The sequence below is a fragment of the Canis lupus genome, chromosome 27 (genome assembly GCF_048164855.1).
Source record: "Canis lupus baileyi chromosome 27, mCanLup2.hap1, whole genome shotgun sequence".
NCBI classification, from domain to species: domain Eukaryota; kingdom Metazoa; phylum Chordata; class Mammalia; order Carnivora; family Canidae; genus Canis; species Canis lupus.
The window spans coordinates 8,271,227-8,293,413 of NC_132864.1; the positions used below are offsets into that span (position 1 = coordinate 8,271,227).

The window sequence follows — 22,187 nt, forward strand, 5'->3', positions numbered from 1 at the left end:
CAATGGGCATTTTGTACTAGGTGGAAAATAAGATCTGAAGTATAAACTGGCTGGTAGGGAAGCTAGGTGGAGCACTGTCAAAGTCTAACCCAGCATTACTGGTTCACGAAGTACTGGGGCCCCCTGTCTCCCATCTTCCTCCTGGGGCCCCACCACATGCTGGCAGAGGATGTACCCTTTGCATCCCCCTCTGCGTTCCACTGCCCGATCCAGCTGGTTTCCATATACCATGATGAAACTCTCTTCCCCTGAGCACCCAGCGCAGCACCAGAGGCCACCTGTTGGCCCTTTATGTGCCTTCTGGCTCTCTGGAGGACAGCTCTTCAGGTGGCAGCACACATGGGCTTGAATACCTTTCACACCTTTTCTACCATCTCTGAACGGTCCATTTCAAAAGCACACCCTGGAGTATGTGGGCTGGCATATGAAAGGTACTCAGGAGTGTGCTGGAGTGTATCAGACATTTGAGAGAAGTACCGATGCCTCCATTTTTCCTGTGCCTTTTCCCACCTGGAACATTAGCTCTTACAGAGCAGAAATACACCTGACTTCAAACTACATGACACAGAGGGCTTACACGCAGTGGGATCTGGTCTGGCTTGGGAGGTAGTTGACAATATGCTGTTGGGACAAATGGTCAGAAGGACCCTGAAGAGGGAACTTCTGTTCAATGATAAATCTAATTTTGCTCCCTCATGGTATGAGTAATCAAATCCAGAAGGGATAGGGGGCTGATTTTACATAAGCAGAGGGTATTTTTAGAAATATCACCATCTACCCACGGAGGTCTATTACTGCCCAGTTACTGTAGCTCTGGATATAACAAAGTCAGTCTCAGGAGCCAAAAGACAAAGTGGATTTCAGTTCTCTTGATATTTCAAGAAACAACATAGGAAATGTCAGGACAGAAAGACAGGTTGTAAGTAAGAAGTGACGTTTTTGATTTATCTAATATCCTAAATCAACTAATCCATTTTACTTTTTTGTAAAAAGCTGACATCAACATTTCAATTAAAAAACAAATATATTGTGGTTCTAAGAACAATTACAAATATTTACATCCAAACTGCAGCTCTTCAAAGTGAGGAATAATTCTTGGATATTATTTTATTTTCTACACAATTTCAAGCTTTTTCTGGATAAGTTATCTACCGTTTATTGAGTACTTACTGGGTACTGCATGAAATATTTAATTATTCCCGTTTATTCCTTTTGATACCCCCTTGGTTACCTGCTTCCCTGTTTCACAGATGAAGGCAAAGCTGGGATGAACCCACCTCTACTCCTGGGACACCCTGCACTTTATCACTGGTCTTGGCAGCCACCAAGTACAGCACAATTCACACCATGGAATCCACTTCCTGGGACAGCTGGTTATGCTTTCGTTCAGGCCGCAACTTGAAACCACTTCCCTGTACAGTTTACCCATTGCCTCAGTGGGAACTGGGCAGGTAAGCCCCAGTAGCCGCCACGGAAACCACCCCATACTAGTGCTGGACACCGAGAAGGACTCTGGTCAAACACTCACCAGGGCCACCATCTCTTCAAAGGCAATTTCTGCCACTGCTTCTGGGAACCAAGCCCAAAGGACTCAAAAGACTCAAAGTAGCAGACATGCAGGCACCGCCATGGTCACAGGGAACATTTCCCACGTATCAGACACACAGCTCAGCTCAAGACTGGAAAAGGAGCTTGCCCTATAACCTCTACTCTTTATTTCTTGAAAACTCCCTCTCCTCTAGGTGTGTAGAAAAGGTCACTGAGGCTGGATGATGCTGAGGCGAAAGCAGTGAACAAAGAGGAGACAAGAAAGTGGCCACCACGTTGGACTGCCCCTGCCCCTATGGCCACACCACATCACTCGTGTGGACAGCACTTCCAACTCTGAGAAACACACCCAACAAGGTTTACAAAATTTCAGAGACCGAAAGAAAACCAGTAACATTATTTTAGTGAGAAAATACAAGCATTAAGTTTTTTAAAGGAGACAGAAAAGAACATTAAACTTTCGTTTCCAAAACATTAGAAAATGCTTGTTAGCATTTTAATCTAAAACACAATTACTTCAAAAGAAATAGAAACATCCCTGACTTCTCTGAGAAGTTACTGGCATAATAAACTAATTTTAAGAAATGTGTAGAATCAACACTTAGCATCTGGCCACAGAAGCCTTGGAAATACCTTTCAGTTCAGCTAGAAATAAGAAGCAAGCACTTAATGCTTGCCCTACAGGTCCCAAATCACACTAAGCTCAGATAAAGTCAATGGATTTCAAAAATCCCTCATTTCTACAATACCAAATGCTGGCTGAAAAGGTCTGACAAAAATAACCAGTGTTGCAACATGTATGTGCAAACAGGCCTGTTGGATTTCTTAAGTATCCTTAAAAACCAAATTCACAAAAAAAAAGAAGAAAAAAAATCAAATTCACAAACCTTTATGATTTCACTAATCTTTATGAATTCACTAATAAGCTCTTAATACAACAGTCCCCCACCCTCAGCTTGCTCACAATCCGACAGACAGTAGCAACAAGGTACAGCATCTCCCAGGAGACGAGACACATGGCAATCATCTTCCCTAGATCAAGTTATCAGTTCAACCAAGCTCACAAAGAAATTAAACAAGTATTTGTTGGACAAAGAAATCGAGAAAGAGTAAATTAATATGGTTTGGAATTTATTCTAATAACCAATTCTGTGGATGCCTACAGAAGTACCAGAATCTCAGATTCCCCACACCTCAAGGCTACAGGTGAGAAAAGTGGCAGGCAGAGAATCGGCAAAGGTATCTCCATGTGTCTTTTCTCTCCCTGGAAGGAGGGACCCTTCTCAGGACTTCTCTGCACCTCTGGCCCCTCCCCCTTCCACGCCCTCCAGCCTCCTGCACTCCTGAGGCTGGGTTCTCACCCTTGCACCAAGGAACTAATTAATTTGAAAGACAAAAGGTATAATTTTATAAGAGAAAATGCTTTGCAGTTTGCATGCTTACTTGTAACCTCTACCAACAGATTTCAGGCAATCCAAAAACTGTGGTACTTCATAGTTAACCAGTGTTTTCAGCTGACCATCTCCTACACCATCCCGATACACAATAATTCGACTTGGCATGTATTCATTGCAGCTATTCCAAGCCCTCAGAGCAGCTGAAAGAAAGCCAGAAAAGTTTTAAATAAATTAGCACAGAACAAAATGGTGTGTTGCTACCAAATTCTGGGCACGTTTTTCAATAATGTAACTTTAGGATAATTTCTTGGAGACCCCAATTCAGACAACAGGACGGTAACCCTCCCGGAGACTAACCTTGCAAGCAGACTTTGAGCCCATCTACAAGCTCTTGCCCTCGATCTTGAAATACACAGCGAGAGAACCAGCTGTTTGGAGAGACCAGGACCAGGGTGAGAATGAGATCAGGTTGTACCTTTTGGAGCACTTTGTATTTATTTCTCTCTCAGCAGCTCCTAATGTTTAACCCCTTTTAAGATAACTGCTAATATCTCCAATACTTTATGAAATCTTAAGCAGAAATAACAAGATACACCTAACATCACAAATGAAACTTATTATAAATCAACATTCTTTTTCCCCTGCTGAGGAAAAAATAAAATTTAAACTAATACCCAGAGAGAGCTTGTAGATTTACACCTAGTACACACAGATCACACTTCTTGCTCTGTTCTTTGGAAGTCATTTATTACAGGTTTCACTCTTATAAAAGCTACAAGACCTTGAAACACACCCATTAGCAACACACGTCAATATACCTTTAATTTCCATCCTTTCCTATTCTCAGCAATTCTTTTTAAGATTTTATTTATTTGAAAGAAACAAAGTGAGAGAGAGAATGAGCAGGGAGGAGAGGGAGAAGCAGACTCCCCGCTGAGCTGGGAGCCTGATGCGGATTTGATCCCAGGATCCTGAGATCATGACCTGAGCCAAAGGCAGACACTTCACTGACTGAGCCACCCAGGTGCCCCTTGGCAATTCTTTTAGTTCTAAGAAAAGCACTAAAAGGTGATGCACTATGTTGATACACAAGTAAAATGGGTAAAATGAAGTGGGTTTTCCAAAATAAAGTCAACACAAAAACTTTGTATTTCAGCAGTCAATAAAAATTATTAGAGAAGTTTAAGAGATGGTTGCATTTAATGAGATGTACCCTCCCCCACCCCCAATCATAAAACAGCCTGAAATGCAATCTACTATAGATTAAGGACCAATGAACAAAGTTGAAAACAGCAGGGCAGCTACTTATTTTACTTCCCTACTTTTCTTGCTTATCTAATGTAAGAGAAGTCAACAGGTTGAAAAGAAGCAAGGAACAGAATCCTAGAGCCCAAACCTCACAGACCCCCAGAACATGGGCCCTGCACCCCCACCTGCTCCTGCCCATAATCCAGCAGCTAACGAGTCATCACCCCATCCCCCACTGGCACTTACCGGGTCATCCCTTCATTGATACTTGCAACAAATCCTGCAATTGACCTCCGTCCAGCTGTGGTATCATGGTAACAGTCAATGCCAACTATCATGGCCAGCTTTAGCTTTAACAAAAATATTGTAGTTTTAGATACAACAGAATACCAGCAGTAGTTAGAAAGTAAATCCATTGTTCTCAAACAATGAAAACTTATGCACCACTTAAACTTACAGGCATATCAACCCTCCAGAGCTCCCCTCCCATCTTGCAATTCATCTGCAGGGCGATTTTGGTAGCAATGGCCATGACGGTTTGCTGTTTGCCAAGGGTCCGGGCCACCACACACTGACTGGGAGTAGGGCAGTCTGTACACAAATATTTCTTAATGGCATCATACTTGTCTTTCCGATTACTTGACAACAGACAAACAACCTGCAACCAAGAAAATGTTCTCTTTACAAAGAATCAGGAAGCTGATGGTGAGGTTCAAGGAAGAGAACAGGGAACCAAACCCGCCCACTGGATGTAAAACATCTGTCCAACACTGTCTCTGCCACAGAGCTGACAAGCCCCACGTAAACTGCTAGATACTGTTCCCTCCACTCACCTCAGGGATAGATGCTAATAATGGAAAGAAACCCCATGAGGCCAACAACTCAGAGCTGAACACCATAAGGACTTAGCTAAACATGCTCTAGTACCAGTTTGGAATAACTTCAAGATAGGGAATAGAGCAGAACAAGTTAGCAATAACCTACAGGTGGACAAACAGGTCTTCCACCATTCTCACAGTTCTCATTTGCTCACCACCCACCTAGGATCATGGATTTCAAACTTTTAAAGCTCAGGCTGCTCTCTGCTCAGTGGGAAGTCTGCTTCTCCTTCTCCCCCTGCTCCTACCCCCAACTTGTGCGCACTGTCTCATAAATAAATAGAATTATTGAGAACCTGATCACACTGAAATTTCTTACAGGTCCATGGACAATTCTGGGGACAAAAGAGAGTGCCTTAAACATATGCCTGCTAGAAATGGGAAGACATCAGTCAAAGGGCACAAACTTCCAGTTATGAACTGAGTACATTCTGGGGATCTACTGTGCAGCATAGTGAACACAGTTAACAACGATGAGTTGTGTACTTGAGAGGTACTCAAGACTGGATCCTAAATGTTCTCAGTACCAAAACACCCACCTGTAATTATGTGAGTTGATGGAGGAGTGAAGTAGCCTTGCTGTGATAATCACTGTGCAACATATACGCATATCAAATGATCCCACTATACACCTTAAACCCAAAGTGTTATGTCCATTAGATCTAAACACTAGAAAGAAAACAGTCCATTCTTGCCCAATCCCAGTTTGTATTCTAGAGCTGAATCCAGCTCTTGGACTCATTGCTGTGTTCTCCAATTAATGCTCTCAGATTCTTCTCTAGCCCCTGACAAAATCACTTTGCCATCCTACGTGTCTTCATTACTCCAGACAATGGTGACAGTACTCTGCCTGTGGCATCTGAGCAGGAGATGAACAGCTAGAAAGGGGACATATTAGTTGAAGCCAATTTACTTCTTAGGTTTAAAGCCACATACACATGTTCACATGTTGTTTATCACTGCATCTGTCTTTGCCACCTTATTACTTCATACCTGGACATGTGCTGAACAACGAATTGCTTTTACTATTTGTGCCTATTCCCCATGAAATTTCATGGAATTAAAGGCTTTGAGTCCAAAAACATTTCAGATGGTCTTGTTCCCCCCACCTTCCCACACCAACTGCAATGCAGATAACAAGCTTGCAGACACACAACTAAAGCCAGCATTAAGAGAACTACCTTATGAAGATAAAATACATATTTTGTGGACAGTTTGTGAACCTAATTACAACATTTCAAACTCAAATTCTAAGATTTACAAATGCCGTTTTTAAACCAAGTCAGTCCAGGACAGCTGCCTAGGTACCAGTCAGCTACTTACTATCTGGGTATCGGATGTAACTTTCTGCTGTAAGACTCTCAAATAGGCTTCAGTTCGATCATCCACTTCAATCCTAGAATGAAAATTTGTTAGCCAACATTCAGAAAAAGTAATGAAAAATGTACTATGCATAAAAAATTTCCTGTAGTTTATCACACATGAAACACTTCTGTATAAAATACAAAACACCAAGACTGGCCATTTAGGCAAAAGGTTGTTTCTAATGCGAATAGCAGCAATAATTTGGGTAACAGTACTGCTTGTTCTCTCACCCATTCTTAGTTACTAAAATACGTTTCTGCATCCTCATTACAGGGAACTGTATCAGATCTTTAAACATAATCTAGGTAACGTGTTTAACACTTTTATCACTTTTGCATTCCCACACCCACCAAATGACTACTAATCAATTTTCAGAGTAGAAATGACTTGACAGACTTACATTATTGCTTTTTTCATTTGTATGCCCATGGCTGGTGTAACTTTAAATAGATTTTGTATCAATGAATTGGCTGCTTCATAATTTCTTCGAGTATAGATCAACAGCCAGTTATCTAGCGGCTTAACGCTAATTAATGGTGCACCTCTTGTTTCCTTTGACCAATCTGCAAATTGTGGATTGTAATCGAACTAGAAGAAAGTTCAGAGACACTGTGAATTCCTCTGCATGTTCTCAGTTACAAACCCAATAAGCCTGTAACAGTTCTCCTGGGGCATTCTGATCCTTAGGGGACTACTCTTCCATTTGGACTTGATGGATAAACAAAACACCCCAAGAGGGGAGAAAAGTACAGTCAGGTGTCTGAGGATGATGGGACCCTGTCACAGCTAGCATATGAGTGCTTCTCACAAAAGGCCCTCCCCTTGGTGCTGCCTGTGCTCTCCTTCATCTTCTAACACATGACAAGGACAGGTGCTACCTCCCTCATGATAAAGATACAAAACAAATACAGCTTTAAAAGTTAAGCAACTTGATGGAGGTGTCCCACTGAAAGCAGGAAAGGTAGAAAGCTATCAAACTTGAAGCACACTGACGTGGTGCTATTTCTCATAGAGGAACAAACCCAGTGCTTCCTCCTTGTCCTACCCACCTCCCCACAGCCTGTGTTATAACACAGGGATGTATTCTGTGACCAATTCTACAGGGATCATAAAAACAACTGCAGTTAAGACATTGAGCTGTATGTTTAGGTTGTTTTTCATAGAACACGTAGAAGGCAGAGGGTAGTTTTCTATAAAAGGATTTTTAAAATTCTGGTACTTGCAGTGCTTCAATTATACAAAAATATTTTTAGAAGACTTGTTTCCCTTTTCTGAAGATAAAATATATAGGCATCACAATATTTATGTCCCTACAAACAAATGGTCCAGGCAAAAATGAAGCCAGATAAATTGAAAGTTTTCTGTATTAGTGGCAGACAAAATACCAACCCAATCGCATAAGATTCTTCTATACCTTAAGTAATTCAGTTCTTAGAAACAGATTAAGCCAGCTTTCAGTAAAGTCTCACGGATGATCACGAGGACCATATGTATCTCTGCTCATAGAAGGTAAAGGATAGGTGGAGAGGAATGGGGAGGGGGAGGAGGAGAGCAGACTGGTATGTAATGGGGTTATTCCTGCTTTACTGTGCACCAGACCCAAATCTGATGTGACTGACAACTTTAAGAACTGCCTTACTGTTTTTCCACCTTGGTGAATCTTTTCAGCTTGCAAAATTCTTCCTGAGAAGGACAGTAAGTTGGAGTCAAAGCTCAAACCCCAGTCTCGAAGCTCCCTCTGAACATTGTCATCTCTGTAAATTTAACATATTAATGTGGCACTCAAAGTAAGGAAATGCAGAAAAACCAGACATATGCAAATAGAGATCCAGCACAACCCACAACTTCTCTCAGGACTGAGAGCGTAGTGAGGATGCCAGGACACACAGATGTGCTCTCCGTATCTCCCTCATCATGTCCTGAGGTCCTTCAGGATAGCCTCTAGCCTACACTTCTGATGCCCAAACGACCTTCCCTTCAAAGTAAATCCCTCCATGTTAGAGAGAAAATAGGTTTGTCTTAAATATTTCACTTTCTGCTTGATTACTGTTTTCTAATAGAAGAATCAGAAAAGGCCACAGGCTAGAGTTTAACCTTAACATTCCCTGACAAACAGCGGGCTCACCCACAAATACCAAGAACCCACCCCAAATACTGAAAACACAAAAGAAAAACAAAATTATTTTCTCTCACTCCCAACCCACAGAAAAGAACACAAAACTGAAACCATGCCCCAGTGAGAGGCAGAGGACTTACTTATGAATGTAATCGATGAGTCTTCCCACTTCACGCTGCCTTTGTTCTGGAGTCAGCCTTGTATGAACAGCTAAGTCTTTCATCACATTAAAATCATTACGCATCTTATCAGTTAGACCTTCAAATAAAATGTTGAAAGGTATATGATTATAGAAACAAGGATCACATCTAAACGTTTGGAGTGCGGGGTAGTGTAGAGTGAGGGAAATGACAAGGGGAATGAGGCAGCAGTAAGGGCTTTTCTGGGGGGCTGTGAGGACTCCGAGAAGAGGTAGAGGCAGGGGAAGCAGCCCAAATACAGCAGTACCTGTGAGATAGCAGAGCTCGGGGATGAGCATCGCAGGGCCCGGCAAGGTGCCACCAGGGCCACGCCTTCTCTTAGGCTGACTGACCAGAACAGGTTGTTTTAAGTCGGTGATTTCCTGGTTGTATTGCTAGTTATAGAAAGAAGGTGTCACTGTTCATGTAAATGCCTTTAGTTATAGGTCAGTGGGCCCAAAACAGGGATTTGCTTTTTTTAAATTGACAATTGATGCCAATAGTAAGGCTGGTATCAGTATCCAAGCAAAGCTTAAAAAGTGCATCTTTAATCCTGGTAGAACAGGTTGTGATTTACATGTATTACTGAGTACATCAACTTTCTTCCTAAAGACTTAAGAGCCTCACTGTCCTCGACCATCTAAATTCTGAGTTCTAGTCACAGTTCACTTAATTTTGTGATATTTTGGTTTAGAAACAGAAGCCTACGTAACTCTGGGTCCTCACAACAGAATTCCTCCAAGACTACTAGTATTACAGCAAGAAGTGGTATAGAAAACAAGTCTTGCTATGACATATAGCAGTACATGGGGAGAAGGAAGGAGTTTCCATGTCAGAGAATATTCTTAATTACGAAAAATTTTTACAAAATGTTGACATTTGGTAGAAGCTGGATTTCAATTCAGTAGTCTTTTCTAAAAAGATTTTATTTTTGGGGGGCAGGGAGGGTATGAGAGGGGGAAGGGCAGAGGGAGAAGCAGACTCTCTACTGAGCAGGGAGCCTAATGTGGGGCTCGATTCTGGAACTCTGGGATCATGACCTGAACTGAAGGCAGACACTTAACCGGCTGAGCCACCCAGGCACCCCTCCACTCAGTAGTTGTAAGATTCCCCATAAGCACTCACTAAGGTAAGTTTCACAACTGGTAAAAAGACAAAAAATGCTGACTTTTGTGAGTTCATGTATGCATGAGATGGCTTGTGCGCCTGGAACAAGAGGCTTCCCTGTGTTATCTCGGTTCATCTCTGGCCCTGTGTTCTCTAGAGATCCTCTTGTACCCTCTTCTCCTGGCATCTTTTAACATCCTGATTAATTTGGCTCTTTTTACTTTCAGAGAGCCACACATCTGCATGCAGTAGCACACAGGGATGAGTACCATGATGGCCCTTCTGTTAGTGCCACTTACTCAGCAGCAGAGGAAGTACTTTCTGTTCCATATTCCCACCCTATGCCAAGTTCCAGGCCACCTAGTTCTCTTAGTTCTCAGGAACTAAGAGACCATGAATTCCAATCTGTTCTGACCTTGTCCTATATAGACTCTACCAACCACTCAGGAAAAAAGTTAACTTTTCTATTTTGGGTAAGAAAATTTCACGAACACTCTTATCTGATCCCTGCTCCATGTGCCTGCACTACTGATTTTATCACACTGTCTTCTTTATTGAGATACAACTGCTCACAGGCCCCTCCCTTGCACGTCACTTGTTGGGTGCACAGAGCAGCAAGAGTGTGGGAGTAGAGTCAGATGAATTCCTAAATCTGCCCTATCTTGCCAATGGGCCTTTAATGCATGCTTCCCTGTTATACAAAACTTTGGGATGCCTTTCCTATATTCTTAGGGCCCAAACAAAAACCTGTCAATTCTTTCAACATCTTTCCCTACATCTAAGAAATGAGCTTGTGATTAACATTACTGTCAAACCTTTTCTTTTAAAAACTGACCATGATCTTCCCTTTCAAAGGCCCTTCTCTCTCCCACTCTGAATGGTTCTTAAATATGATTTTTAACGTAGAACTTCCAACCCATCATTTATGACTAAAACTGCATCTCTACTAGGAAGTCCCAAGAATGCCGTGATTCTCTAAAACATTTCAATACCACCCCATTCTGACTGACTGTATCTACTAAAGACACCCAGTTAGCCCTGGATGTAAGAGAGAAGTCTTCTAGCAGAAATCATCTGAGCCGACACTAAGCCTAAGAGCATGAGTCAGGCGTGCAGAGTGTTGCATGCAGGAGGAGGCTGGGTTGAGAGAGAAGGTGAGCACCAACACACAGGCAAGGGCTACATCACTCAGGGTCTCACTGGACATGCATCAGTGCACATCAGTACTGAGGGTGGAAGAGTAACATCAGATCCACAGGAGTTTGAAAATGGGTCAGAAAGCAGGAGAAATGGGAAATGAGACTGACTGAATGAGCACGGGGCCCTGCACTGAAGAGGGCAGCCACTGGAGGAGGAGGAGGAGGAGGAGGAGGAGGAGGAGGAGGAGGAGGAGGAGGAGGAGGCAGTATCTCAGATGGTGAGGCCACTAGTAGCACCACACGAGAAGAGGCATGCAGGTCTGAAGTTTTAACTACTCATTCAGACACCTGAGTGCCTTCCTAAGCAGCTAGAGGTACATAAACCACAAAATCCCTGCCCTCATGGAAGGCATAGTCCCTGCACTGATCAAGAGTACTGCACAGGGGTCAGGTGAGGGGCCAGAACACACTCAGCACTGGTCCCATGGAAGGGGACTTTGAGATGTGTGACTACTGCGAACAAGCAGGCCTAGACAGGTCTGGGCTACAGCTAGAAACCCAAGAACTGTGAACACAGCACACCTCTAGTCCTAGCCCAGATGAGCCTAGAGATCACCTAACAAGTTAGTACGGAGTAACTGGGGGCTCAAGGCAGAACCTGATGTAGGTCAACAAGCAGTTGGCCACTTAGGAATAAGCTGACATGTAAGACTCACTACCAGAGAAGGAGAACCTCCCCTGGCCTGGCTTCAGGCTGAAACTGAACCTTCCATGGCTGTCTCCTTTGGAACTGCTATTGATACACACCGTCTCTTCTCATCCTGACAGGGATTAGGAAATCACAGAAAAATTATTATTTCTCACAGTAACTCACACCCAGAAGGAATTTCAGTTAAAAATGGCTGGGGTCCTCAAAGAGTTAAGAGGGGTAAAAATAGCAGTAGAGAAATCAAGCTGAGATGGCCCATGGCCTGTTTTCATTTTGCTCAAAATAAGAGCAGCTCTTAATGTGGCTTCTCAGAGAAACATTTTCCCCCAGAGGATTATCTGATCCTTTCATTCATAGCAGAGCAGCTATAGCTCAGGCAGTAGTAGACAACCAGTAAAGAGACATTTCGAAGTCACCAGTCAGATGTGTACTCTGACATAGGATACAAATATATGAGCTGATTTATTCAGCTTTTTAGAAAAAGGAAATGTACTGAAAGTAGGGGGAAAAAAGATAAATCTCAGCATTTTAAAGACAAGTGTTAAGATTTTTAACTGATAAGGGCTTTAGAAATACTACTCCTGCACTTGTAATAAAGTGTATCAAAGGAAATGCAGCCTTCTAAGGACTCAGGTAAGCTCTGCTTATCACTGAACAACTATGTCAGTGTGTGTTCCGATATAAACATTGTATTTTCTTGTAGTCAGCAGTGGGTCTGTCTTGCTCCTGTTTGCCTCTGTTGTTTTTTCAATTCAATGATTACTGTACAAATAGCTAGGATCATCTGTACAAAACTAGTATTAGATCACACAATAAACTGATCTAGCCTAGATGAAATAAGCTGGATTTATCTATATGTAAAACGAAAGTTAAAGAGTTAACCTACACACTAACAATGAAGCAGCAGCAGGAGAAATCAAGGAATCGATCCCATTTACAACTAACTGCACCAAAATCAGTAAGATAACTAGGAATAAACCTGACCAAAGAGGTGAAGGATCTGTACTCTGAAAGTACAGAAACTGATGAAAGTAATTTAGGAAGACACAAAGAAATGGAAAAACATTCCACGGTTACAGTTTAGAAGAATATTGTTAAAGTGTCTATGCTACCAAAGACCATCTATACATTCAATGCAATCCCTATCAAAATATCATCAGCATTTTTCATAGAGCTGGAACAGAAATCCTAAAATTTTTATGGAACCTGAAAAGACCCTGAACAGCCAGAGGAATGTTGAAAAAGAAAACCAAAGCTGGCGGCATCACAATCTCAGACTTCAGGCTATGTTACAAAGCTGTGGTCATCAAGACAGTATGGTACTGGCAGAAAAAAAGACACACAGATCAATGGAACAGAATAGAGAACTTAAAAATGGACCCTCAACTGTATGGTCAACTACTCTTTGACAAAGCAGGAAAGAACATCTGATCGAAAAAAGACAGTCTCTTTAACAAATGGTGCTGGGAAAACTTGGACAGCCACATCCAGAAAAATGTAACTGGACCACTTTCTTACATCATACATAATAACAGACTCAAATGGATGAAAGATCTAAATGTGAGACAGGAATCTATCAAAGTCCTAGAGAAGAACACAGGCAGCAATCTTTGTGACCTCCGCTGCAGCAACTTCTAGCTAGACACGTCTCCAAAGGTAAGGGAAATAAAAGCAATAATGAACTATTGCAACTTCATCAAGATAAAAAGCTTCTGCATAGCAAAGGAAACAGTCAACAAAACTAAAAAGCAACCCACAGAATGGGAGAAGATATTTGCAAATGTCTTATCAGATAAAGGGTTAGTATTCAAAATCTATAAAGAACTTATAAAACTCAACACCCAAAGAATAATCCAGTCAAGAATGGGCAGAAGACATGAACAGACATGTCTCCAAAGACATACAAATGGCCAATACATGAAAAATTGCTCCACATCATTCAGCATCAGGGAAATACAGATTAAAACCACAAGAAGATACCACCTCACACCTGTCAGAATGGCTACAATTAACAACTCAGGAAACAACAAATGTTGGTAAGGATGCAGAGAAAGAGGAACACTCTTGTGCTGTTGTCGGGAATGCAAGCTGGTATAGCCACTCTAGAGAAGTGTGGAGGTTTCTCAAAAAGTTAAAAATAGAACTACCCCACAACCCAGCACTTGCACTACTGGGTATTTACCCAAAGATACAAATGCAATGATCTGAAGGGGCACCTGCACCTCAATTCTTTTTAAGATTTTATTTATTTATTCATGAGACACACACAGCAAGAAGCAGAGACACAGGCAGAGGGAGAAGCAGGCTCCCTGCAGGGAGCCCAGTGTGGGACTCAATCCTGGGACCCCAGGATCATGACCTGAGCCAAAGGTAGACACTCAACCACTGAGCCACCCAGGCATCCCAATGTTTATAGCACCAATGTCCACAGCCAAACTGTGGAAAGGGCCCAGATGTCCATCAACAGACGACTGGATAATGAAGATGCGGGGTGTGTGTGTGTGTATGTATGTATATAACAGAATACTACTCAGCCATCAAAAAAATCTTGCCATTTGCAACAACGTGCATAGAATTGAAGGATATATTATGCTGAGTGAAATAGGTCAATCAGAGAAAGACCATGATCATATGGTTTCACATTATATGAGAAACATAAGAAACGGGGCAAAGGATCACAGGAGAAGGGAGGGAAAAATGCAATTAGAAGAAATCAGAGAGGGAGACAAACCATGAGAGACTCAACTCTGGGAAACAAACAGGGTTGCTGGAGGGGAGGGGTTGGGAGTATGGGGTACCTGGGTGATAGGCATGAAGGAGGGCACATGATGGAAGGAGCACTCGGTGTGATATGCAACTGATAAATCACTAAATTCTACCCTTGAAACTAATAATACAGTATATATTAACTAAATTGAATTTAAACAAATTTTTAAAAAGAGTTAACTCATATGCAGATTTAGTGCAACTTGATGCTAAGATTTAGCTGTCTTTAACCCCACCCTTGGGTGAGGTTAAAGAAGTGTTCATTACAGAATATGGCAGTAAACTCACATTGTTTATCACTAATTACCCTACCTGTTTGTCCTCCCACAAGCTTAAAATCAAACACAATCTTTCATTCTACTGGGAAAAAGGAACCGGGATCAAGCACTTCTCATGTGGTAATGAGCTAAACTGCTATGATTACCTTAATAAATACATTTATATACAGCTTTTTTTTTTAGATTGATTGATTGATTTATTGGAGAGAGAGAGAGAGAATGGGAAAGAGGCAGAGAGAGAAGCAGGCTCCATGCAGGGAGCCCGATGTGGGACTCAATCCCAGGACTCCAGGATCACACCCTGGGCTGAAGGGAGGCGCTAACCATTGAGCTACCCAGGCGTCCTTATATACAGCTTTCAAAGCAACTGGTTGCATGTGCACAAGCAAATCCTACTGAAGATAGTTCACATTTTTCCTAAGGCCTAAATACTTCACATGAAAAAAAGTCACCATTATCTTCTTACCTTCCTGTAGTACTCTAAGAAACTGACTTCAGAACCATCTGCTTTCTTAAAGGTACTCTTTGGATTCTGGTCCCAGTCAATATCATCTACCCTGTAGGTTTTATTGTTATACCTGTGGAATAGGTGACATTTATTGGTATTAGAATTGTAGAATTATTATTAGAAAGAAGCTAGATGTAGATAGTACATAGTCTCTAAGAAAATAAACTTGGAAATCACTCAGTAATACATGATGTCATTCATGGGAAGAGAAAGGGAAAACTTCTAAAGACCATGCTAGAGGGACAGGGGAGTAAAGTACTACTAGAAAATAAAATGAAGACTAAAAAGGATAGAAGTCATCAGATATTTGTCCTTTTCAAAGGAGTGTGCTCCCCCTGAGAATTTGTGTTTTGGGAAAGGTCATGAACACCCCTCCCCATTTTCATGCAATTCCTGCTCCTCTGCTATAAACTCTACTTTCTAAAAGAATGGACTAGAAAGCCACAGTATCTAAAGATTTGCAAAATGATTATTTTGTATTTTAAAAAGCAGTCTTACTTGGTAAGAACAATTAAACCTATTAGTTCTTTAGAAACTTGTTCTTGAAATTTATGTTCTTCTGTTTGATGATAGAGGTTGAACATGAAATCTAACACGGTTTCACTGCGAAGGACTTTATGACTCACGTCAGTGCAAAGCATGATGTTGTTCTCATATTGAAGGATAGAGGTGGTGAAGCCAGGCCAGATCACCAACCTGCCAATGGGAGAATGGGAGCTTGAAGTGGCCCCTGTGAATCATCCAAACAGCTTCTGTGTATCAAGTTGTGTTCTTCTCCTTTAATGACTGGGTCTAAAGTACCAAAGTTCTTGAACGGAGTAAACTTAGTTATTTCTAGGTTTATGAGGTTCCAGATAAAGACCCCTCTTTTTAAGATCCTCAACAATAAAGGTTATTTAATAGCATAACCATTTAAGTTCCATTCTGAGTTCATACACTATATTAAACTATTTTTTATGTTGGAATGACCTGAGAAAGTATCCAGTCTAACTAAAAGAATCTGTAATTAGTATAATAAACCTAAACTGTGCAGGCTGCACTCGGATATACCACAGGAACTTCTGAAACAATATTCATTAGTTTATAAATTTTGTTCCCTAAGAGCAAATACAAACAGTGTCAGGCAACTCTTCATGCTTCCGCAGTGACAGATGAACAGCATGTGATTTTTTTAAAATCCGAGTATTCGTGGAGGTTTCCTTTATTATTTCAAAGTTAAATGTTTACTTAACATGAGGGTACCATTAACAGTCACAGTAATAAATGTGATTATTTCAAACTAGAGTATCACTTTTGAAGTCTGTGATTAAGCCTAAAGAACAGAAAGCTTCCACTTCATACAAACCTATGATTTGGAATATCGATTGGGTCACTTGGGTTATAATAATTCCGTCCAATCTGCTGTAAATTCATGATCTTCAAGAGTCTAGAAATTGAAAGGTTGGAAGACAGGAGTGAATGCTGGTAAGCATTTCTAATGCATAGGGACTCACCTCACTGGTCTTTCAACTCATCTAGATTTTCAATTTTTCTGAGTAAAATGTTAAGGAAACACTAACATACCTCCTGAAAATAATATTATAGAACTGCAGACAAGTTGGTGATGTAGGTGGGAGTTCATTTGTAAGGGTGATTGTTATCCTCACGTGCTCTCCATTTCGGGTCTGACTAAACACTTCGGTAACCTGAGCCAAAGCAGTGGAAAACCAAACTTTTAATTATTAAAAGAAATTAATAACACCAATCACATAATTCCTGCTAGTAAGGCAACAATGAAGATTATAGAAAGGTTTTAAATTTAAAAAAGAATGACTATGAGAAGAGTGGTTACAGGCTCATTATAATTGTCATCAAGTACTCAGGTGGATTTGAGAATGAAGCAATAATGCCAAAGCCCCCCCAGCTCCCCGGGTTCATTACACACATAATCACCAGACCATCACTGGAGTTTCTCTAAAAGCTACCCTAGATTGTGGCAGTTCTGCTCTGAAGTGGAAATTTATCATCACCCTCTCCCCAACCCAATATTTTAAAATAACCTTGTGTTGTAGTCTTTTAGGTAAAAATAATATTGTTCCATCAAAAGCATGACACCTTCCAATTAAATCTTCATGTTGAAAAAGAAGAGCTGAGCGGAGTCTTCTGGCTTCCATCAGCGGGTTATAGTCAATGTGATACTGATATAAAGCCCACTGGGGACGGGATGTCAGTCGAAAATGGTTAGTGCTCAGCCTTACTATAATACCTGAAGAACCTGTAAAAGCGAGTCACGTTTGATTAACATAGTATTGAGTTTATTCTTCCTTGAGATCTTTCCTACCATGACAAAGTAGACACAGTTCTGCAAACAAAAGGCTAAGAACAGCATATGACACTGAAGTTCTTCTTCCTTTTTTTTTTTTTTTTTTTTGACACTGAAGTTCTAAGACATCTGACTTTGAGGACTATCCTATCCAGGTAAGTTCCTACAAGTATACATTTAAGAAAAAATCCTCCTTAGACTAATTTACAACAGAACCAACCAAACCTCTCTATGGCAAAGTCTTTTTTTTTTTAATATTTATTTATTCATGAGAGACGCAGAGACAGAGAGAGAGGCAGAAACACAGGCAGAGGGAGAAGCAGGGAGCCTGACGTGGGACTCGATCCCGGGTCTCCAGGATCATGCCCTGGGCTGAAGGCAGCGTTAAACCGCTCAGCCACCCAGGCTACACTCTATGGCAAAGTCTTAAAAGAAAAAAAGTAATATAACACTTAATAGAACATTTCAGTGCAGCTGAGGACAACAATAACCTATTTCATCAAATCCAAAAGAGAGAGGGAAATGGAAAAGCCATGCAGGATCCTGACCAAATGTGCCTTCTCTCTCTGTGACTGCATCATATAAATAAACATGTAAAATAAATGGCTTCAATTCAGTGTCCTGTTTAACTGGAAAAGTAATCACATGAAACTACAGTCTTTGTAATTAACACACCTGTTTTTGATTCTTTAACATGGTCCAGGTTCTGTCTTGTATTCACACCAAGATCATGAAAGTCTCTACGACGACCTCCCCTCTCTGCTAATGATAACTCCTGAAATCCAGCAGATATCTGGAGCTCTTAAAAAAAAATGATATACTATGTAACATGAAACATGAAATCAAGAATGGTATTAATTCACAAAATGATACCCAAAAGCTACAGAGGTGCCACAGATAACATACAGGAATGCCATCAGAATGTCTTGGGTATCTGCTTGGCCAGAGTAGCTTAGCCAGGACTTCTATTAAGCTGTTCTTGCCACTGCCCCAGCCAAACTTAGATGCTCCCCTATAAGACCTATATCCCTGTAAAAGACTAACACAACTGGCCTGGGATTCAAGAACTCAGGAGCATGCTTGTTGACTAAGAAATCGTTATTCTCCAAGTTCTGATAAGGACCTAAGGGCCTAATAAGCAGTATTTCTCACAGCTTTATGATGAAATTATAGCTATAGGAATTGGTAGTTCATAGGTTTTAACGTGTAAAGATCTAGAATGTCATTTCCTAATTCCCCTACGAACATCAGAACAGATGGAATCATTCTGTGCATACCCTATGGACTATTGGGATAGAAGTTCATATGGTTTCAAAAGCTGGTTATAATACCCAAAATTAAATCCTTCCATTTGTACAACACGCAGAAGTATCTCCTATTGATAGCATGATGTGGCTCAAAGAACGAACGTGGGCTTTGTCATCCAGTGTTACAACTGTAACATGAGTACCAGAGACTTCAGTTTACTTCCCAATCTCTCAGCCTTCTTTTTTAAAGATAGCTTATTTAGGGAGTCATGTATCTAACAGACTAGAATTCCACCTTCCCTGTAGGGAATGACAGCCTGAGAGATTTATGCAGAAATTACTGGATCAAACCTCTGGGAAAGTGCCTTGGGAGGGAGTCAGTAACCAGCTTTTCTGCTCTCTGTACCCCCTGCCCTGCCGATCTTGCCTGGAATTTGGATGTGATAGCCAAAACTAAGTCTTAATGACAGAAGTCAGGACAACAGAACAAAACGATTGAAAAGCCCAGTTTGTTTCTGACCACAAATGCCAGGACTAGCCCGGAAATGCCAACTTCTGGATCTCTTTGTTAGAGAAAGAACAATGGCTTGAGCAAAATATTGGTTCCTGATACACCCTGGAAGCAAGTTATTCTAACAAGAGCTTCAACTTCCTTACCTGAAAAACTGACCTTCACAGGCATATAGTAAGTTTTCTGTGAGAATGTAATTTATAAAGCTCTTTAAAGGTGTTTGCTAAATATGTTGATTCTCGTACCTCAGGATATTCAGAGGCTCTATTTAAAAATCCTTTAAATCTATAGCTGTTTTGTTTCCCTTGGTGAGCTTTTTATCCCAGAGACTTTCAACTGAAAGTAGCCTTGGTCTTGGGTGATTAACTAATACAGGTCAAACATACTGAATCCAAGCTAGTAACAACAGGTCATAGAGGCGTTTATCCTGAAAAAATGGAATTTGTCTTAAAATTCAGTTCTGGATACAAAAACCTGACTGCAAGTTTCTGAATGTAAACAATGATGAAGTCTGTTTCCCTCTCTACACATAGTATAGCTTTTATATTTAGCCAAAGCTTATCTGTCAATCTGTAAAAAGGACAGGTTTCAGAATGAACAAAATTGGAAAACTAGATAATTATATGCCCACCTTATTTTATTGTGCTTCACAGATAATGCATTTTTTATAACTGCAGGTTTCTGGCAATCCTGTGTTAAATAAGCCTGCTGGTGACATTTTTCCAACATTTGCTCATTTCATTTCTATGTCACTGGTAATTCTCACACCATTTCAAACTTTTTTTATTATTATATTTGTTATGGTGATCTGTGATAAGTAATTAAAACTTGCTAAAAACTCAAATAATGGTTAGCATTTCTTAGTATTTTAAAATTAAGGTATTTATGTTGCTTAGATGTAATGCTACTGCATAAATAGAGTACAGTAATATCAACATAACTTTTTTTTTTAATTTATTTACTTATGATAGAGAGAGAGAGAGAGAGAGAGAGAGAGAGGCAGAGACACAGGCAGAGGGAGAAGCAGGCTCCATGCACCGGGAGCCTGATATGGGATTCGATCCCAGGTCTCCAGGATCGCGCCCTGGGCCAAAGGCAGGCGCCAAACCGCTGCGCCACCCAGGGATCCCTCAACATAACTTTTATAATGCCCTGGGATACCAAACAATTCATCTGACTTGTTTTTTATGATATTTGCTTTATTGCAGGGGTCTGGAACCAGACCTGTGGCATCTCCAAGGTGTGTCTAGAATCTCTTTCCATGCAGCTGCTAGAATGGTTAAAAACAAAAACCGTATCTCACTATTGCTCTGTTTCAGAGCCCTCCACGTATCCACACCCCATATACAGAATGAAAATCATGGTCTGAAGCAAGGTCTCTCATTAAGAATAAATCTGTTAAACATCAATTTCTAAAACCTAGTAGATACTTTGAACATTTATGACAAATACTTCTCAGATATAATCCTTACAAAAGCAGTGAAAAGTTATGAAATAGAGCCTTGCATTTGTTATTCCGGGTAATATTTAATCCTCACAGAGACTCTTCCTATAAAGTTAGATACTAGCTTTTTAGAGATGACGGATAGAGTTTCATAGCATTTAAATTCATGCACAACTGTTGAATTATTAATAAAGATCAATACAGAGCATGTTTAAGAAGTACTTAAGTACTTCCCACAATTTTATTTGCATTCCAGGACTGCATCAATAAGGAAGTGTTTTTAAAACAGCTTCAGCAAATCTTATTGTATGTGGAACACAGTTGAAAGTCAAATATTTTAAGTTTCAAAAGAACTCAGGCATCTAGATTAGAGAAAGTGGATAAAATCCTGTAAATTTAAAAGAAATGAATGCCCATAAATGAATTCTCATCAGACATCTTGAAAAGTAACACATCTTATATCAGAAAAGTAATAGATACTTGGATACATAAACAAAAGATGTTCCAGTCTTCTAATTGATTCTTCAAAATGCAGCACTACTGATATTCTTTCTCAAAATTGTCTATACAAAAACCATACATACACATGTGTTCATTAACACAAGGAACACTGTTTCACCACTTGATTTCATAGGGTGTATGGCAGGGTGATGAAGTGCAGCTCTCCTATTAAAAGGCTGTGGTTCTGACTCTTAATGGGTCTAGGTTTCTGCAGTGTGGGGCCCAGAGCAGGACAGTTAGCACCCCCCGCCACAATATAGTGAGACTGCCTATTATAAACCAAAGTTACAAATGTAAAAGGTGGTCCAGCTTGTGATGGAATCACAAGATGCTGAAACAACGTTCTAAAATGATTCATGAATAAGCAAATGTATGCTTAGTTAATCACTTTGGAAGAGCTAATACAGGGCCCTGGCAAGGATAGGCCTTTTCATGTCCAAGGAGAAAAGAAATCAGCATTTCTAAGTAGCAGTGGCATTTCCCTAAGTAGCAGGCTGCTCAGCTGCAAGAGGGCCCATTAGACTTTAAAGGACTGCTGGAACCCCGTTTTTATCAAGACCCCACACACTGGTTACCACTTCACATCTACTACTACTACTGCACATGTGCACACACGAAGTCTGTGCACTTTCCCTTCACCTTGTGACTTGGCCGCTGCTCCTACTGCTCCTCTCTGGCGTCCACGGCCAACTAATTCCCCTTCGGCCACGGGCTGCTGAGGCCGGGGCTGCACATAGCCAGGCTGCTGACTCTATGGGATATGCAAACAAACAGCATTCTTTTCATGTCAAAAAGTCACAGGTCAGAGAAAACAGTCTTCAACAAGTCTAAGATATTCAAACAAAACTGATCTAGGTTAGTAACCAAATATTGTATTCCTCTAAAGAAGTTTCTTCAAGAAGGCTCACTAACCGGTGATGGGTGTTAGGGAGACATGTGATGTG

At 40.8% G+C, this 22,187-nt stretch overlaps 1 protein-coding gene across 4 annotated transcripts in view; it reads right to left on the reverse strand.

Annotated features, from left to right (window-relative positions):
- The window catches only part of PIWIL1 (piwi like RNA-mediated gene silencing 1), a 29,889-nt gene that overhangs the window by 4,273 nt on the left and 3,429 nt on the right, over positions 1 to 22,187 (reverse strand). For 3 of the 4 annotated variants that reach the window (XM_072802134.1, XM_072802132.1, XM_072802133.1), the window contains exons 3-18: positions 21,883 to 21,994; positions 18,216 to 18,341; positions 17,278 to 17,492; positions 16,802 to 16,923; positions 16,584 to 16,664; positions 15,737 to 15,934; positions 15,197 to 15,308; positions 9,000 to 9,126; positions 8,693 to 8,810; positions 8,076 to 8,190; positions 6,837 to 7,024; positions 6,395 to 6,467; positions 4,651 to 4,851; positions 4,440 to 4,543; positions 3,303 to 3,373; positions 2,992 to 3,145 (exon numbers count right to left, since the gene is read on the reverse strand). In XM_072802134.1, the coding sequence (XP_072658235.1) occupies positions 2,992 to 3,145; positions 3,303 to 3,373; positions 4,440 to 4,543; positions 4,651 to 4,851; positions 6,395 to 6,467; positions 6,837 to 7,024; positions 8,076 to 8,190; positions 8,693 to 8,810; positions 9,000 to 9,126; positions 15,197 to 15,308; positions 15,737 to 15,934; positions 16,584 to 16,664; positions 16,802 to 16,923; positions 17,278 to 17,492; positions 18,216 to 18,341; positions 21,883 to 21,994 (2,117 nt within the window). The remainder of the gene's footprint in view (positions 1 to 2,991; positions 3,146 to 3,302; positions 3,374 to 4,439; positions 4,544 to 4,650; positions 4,852 to 6,394; positions 6,468 to 6,836; positions 7,025 to 8,075; positions 8,191 to 8,692; positions 8,811 to 8,999; positions 9,127 to 15,196; positions 15,309 to 15,736; positions 15,935 to 16,583; positions 16,665 to 16,801; positions 16,924 to 17,277; positions 17,493 to 18,215; positions 18,342 to 21,882; positions 21,995 to 22,187) is intronic. The other variant, XM_072802135.1, reaches the window with a different exon arrangement.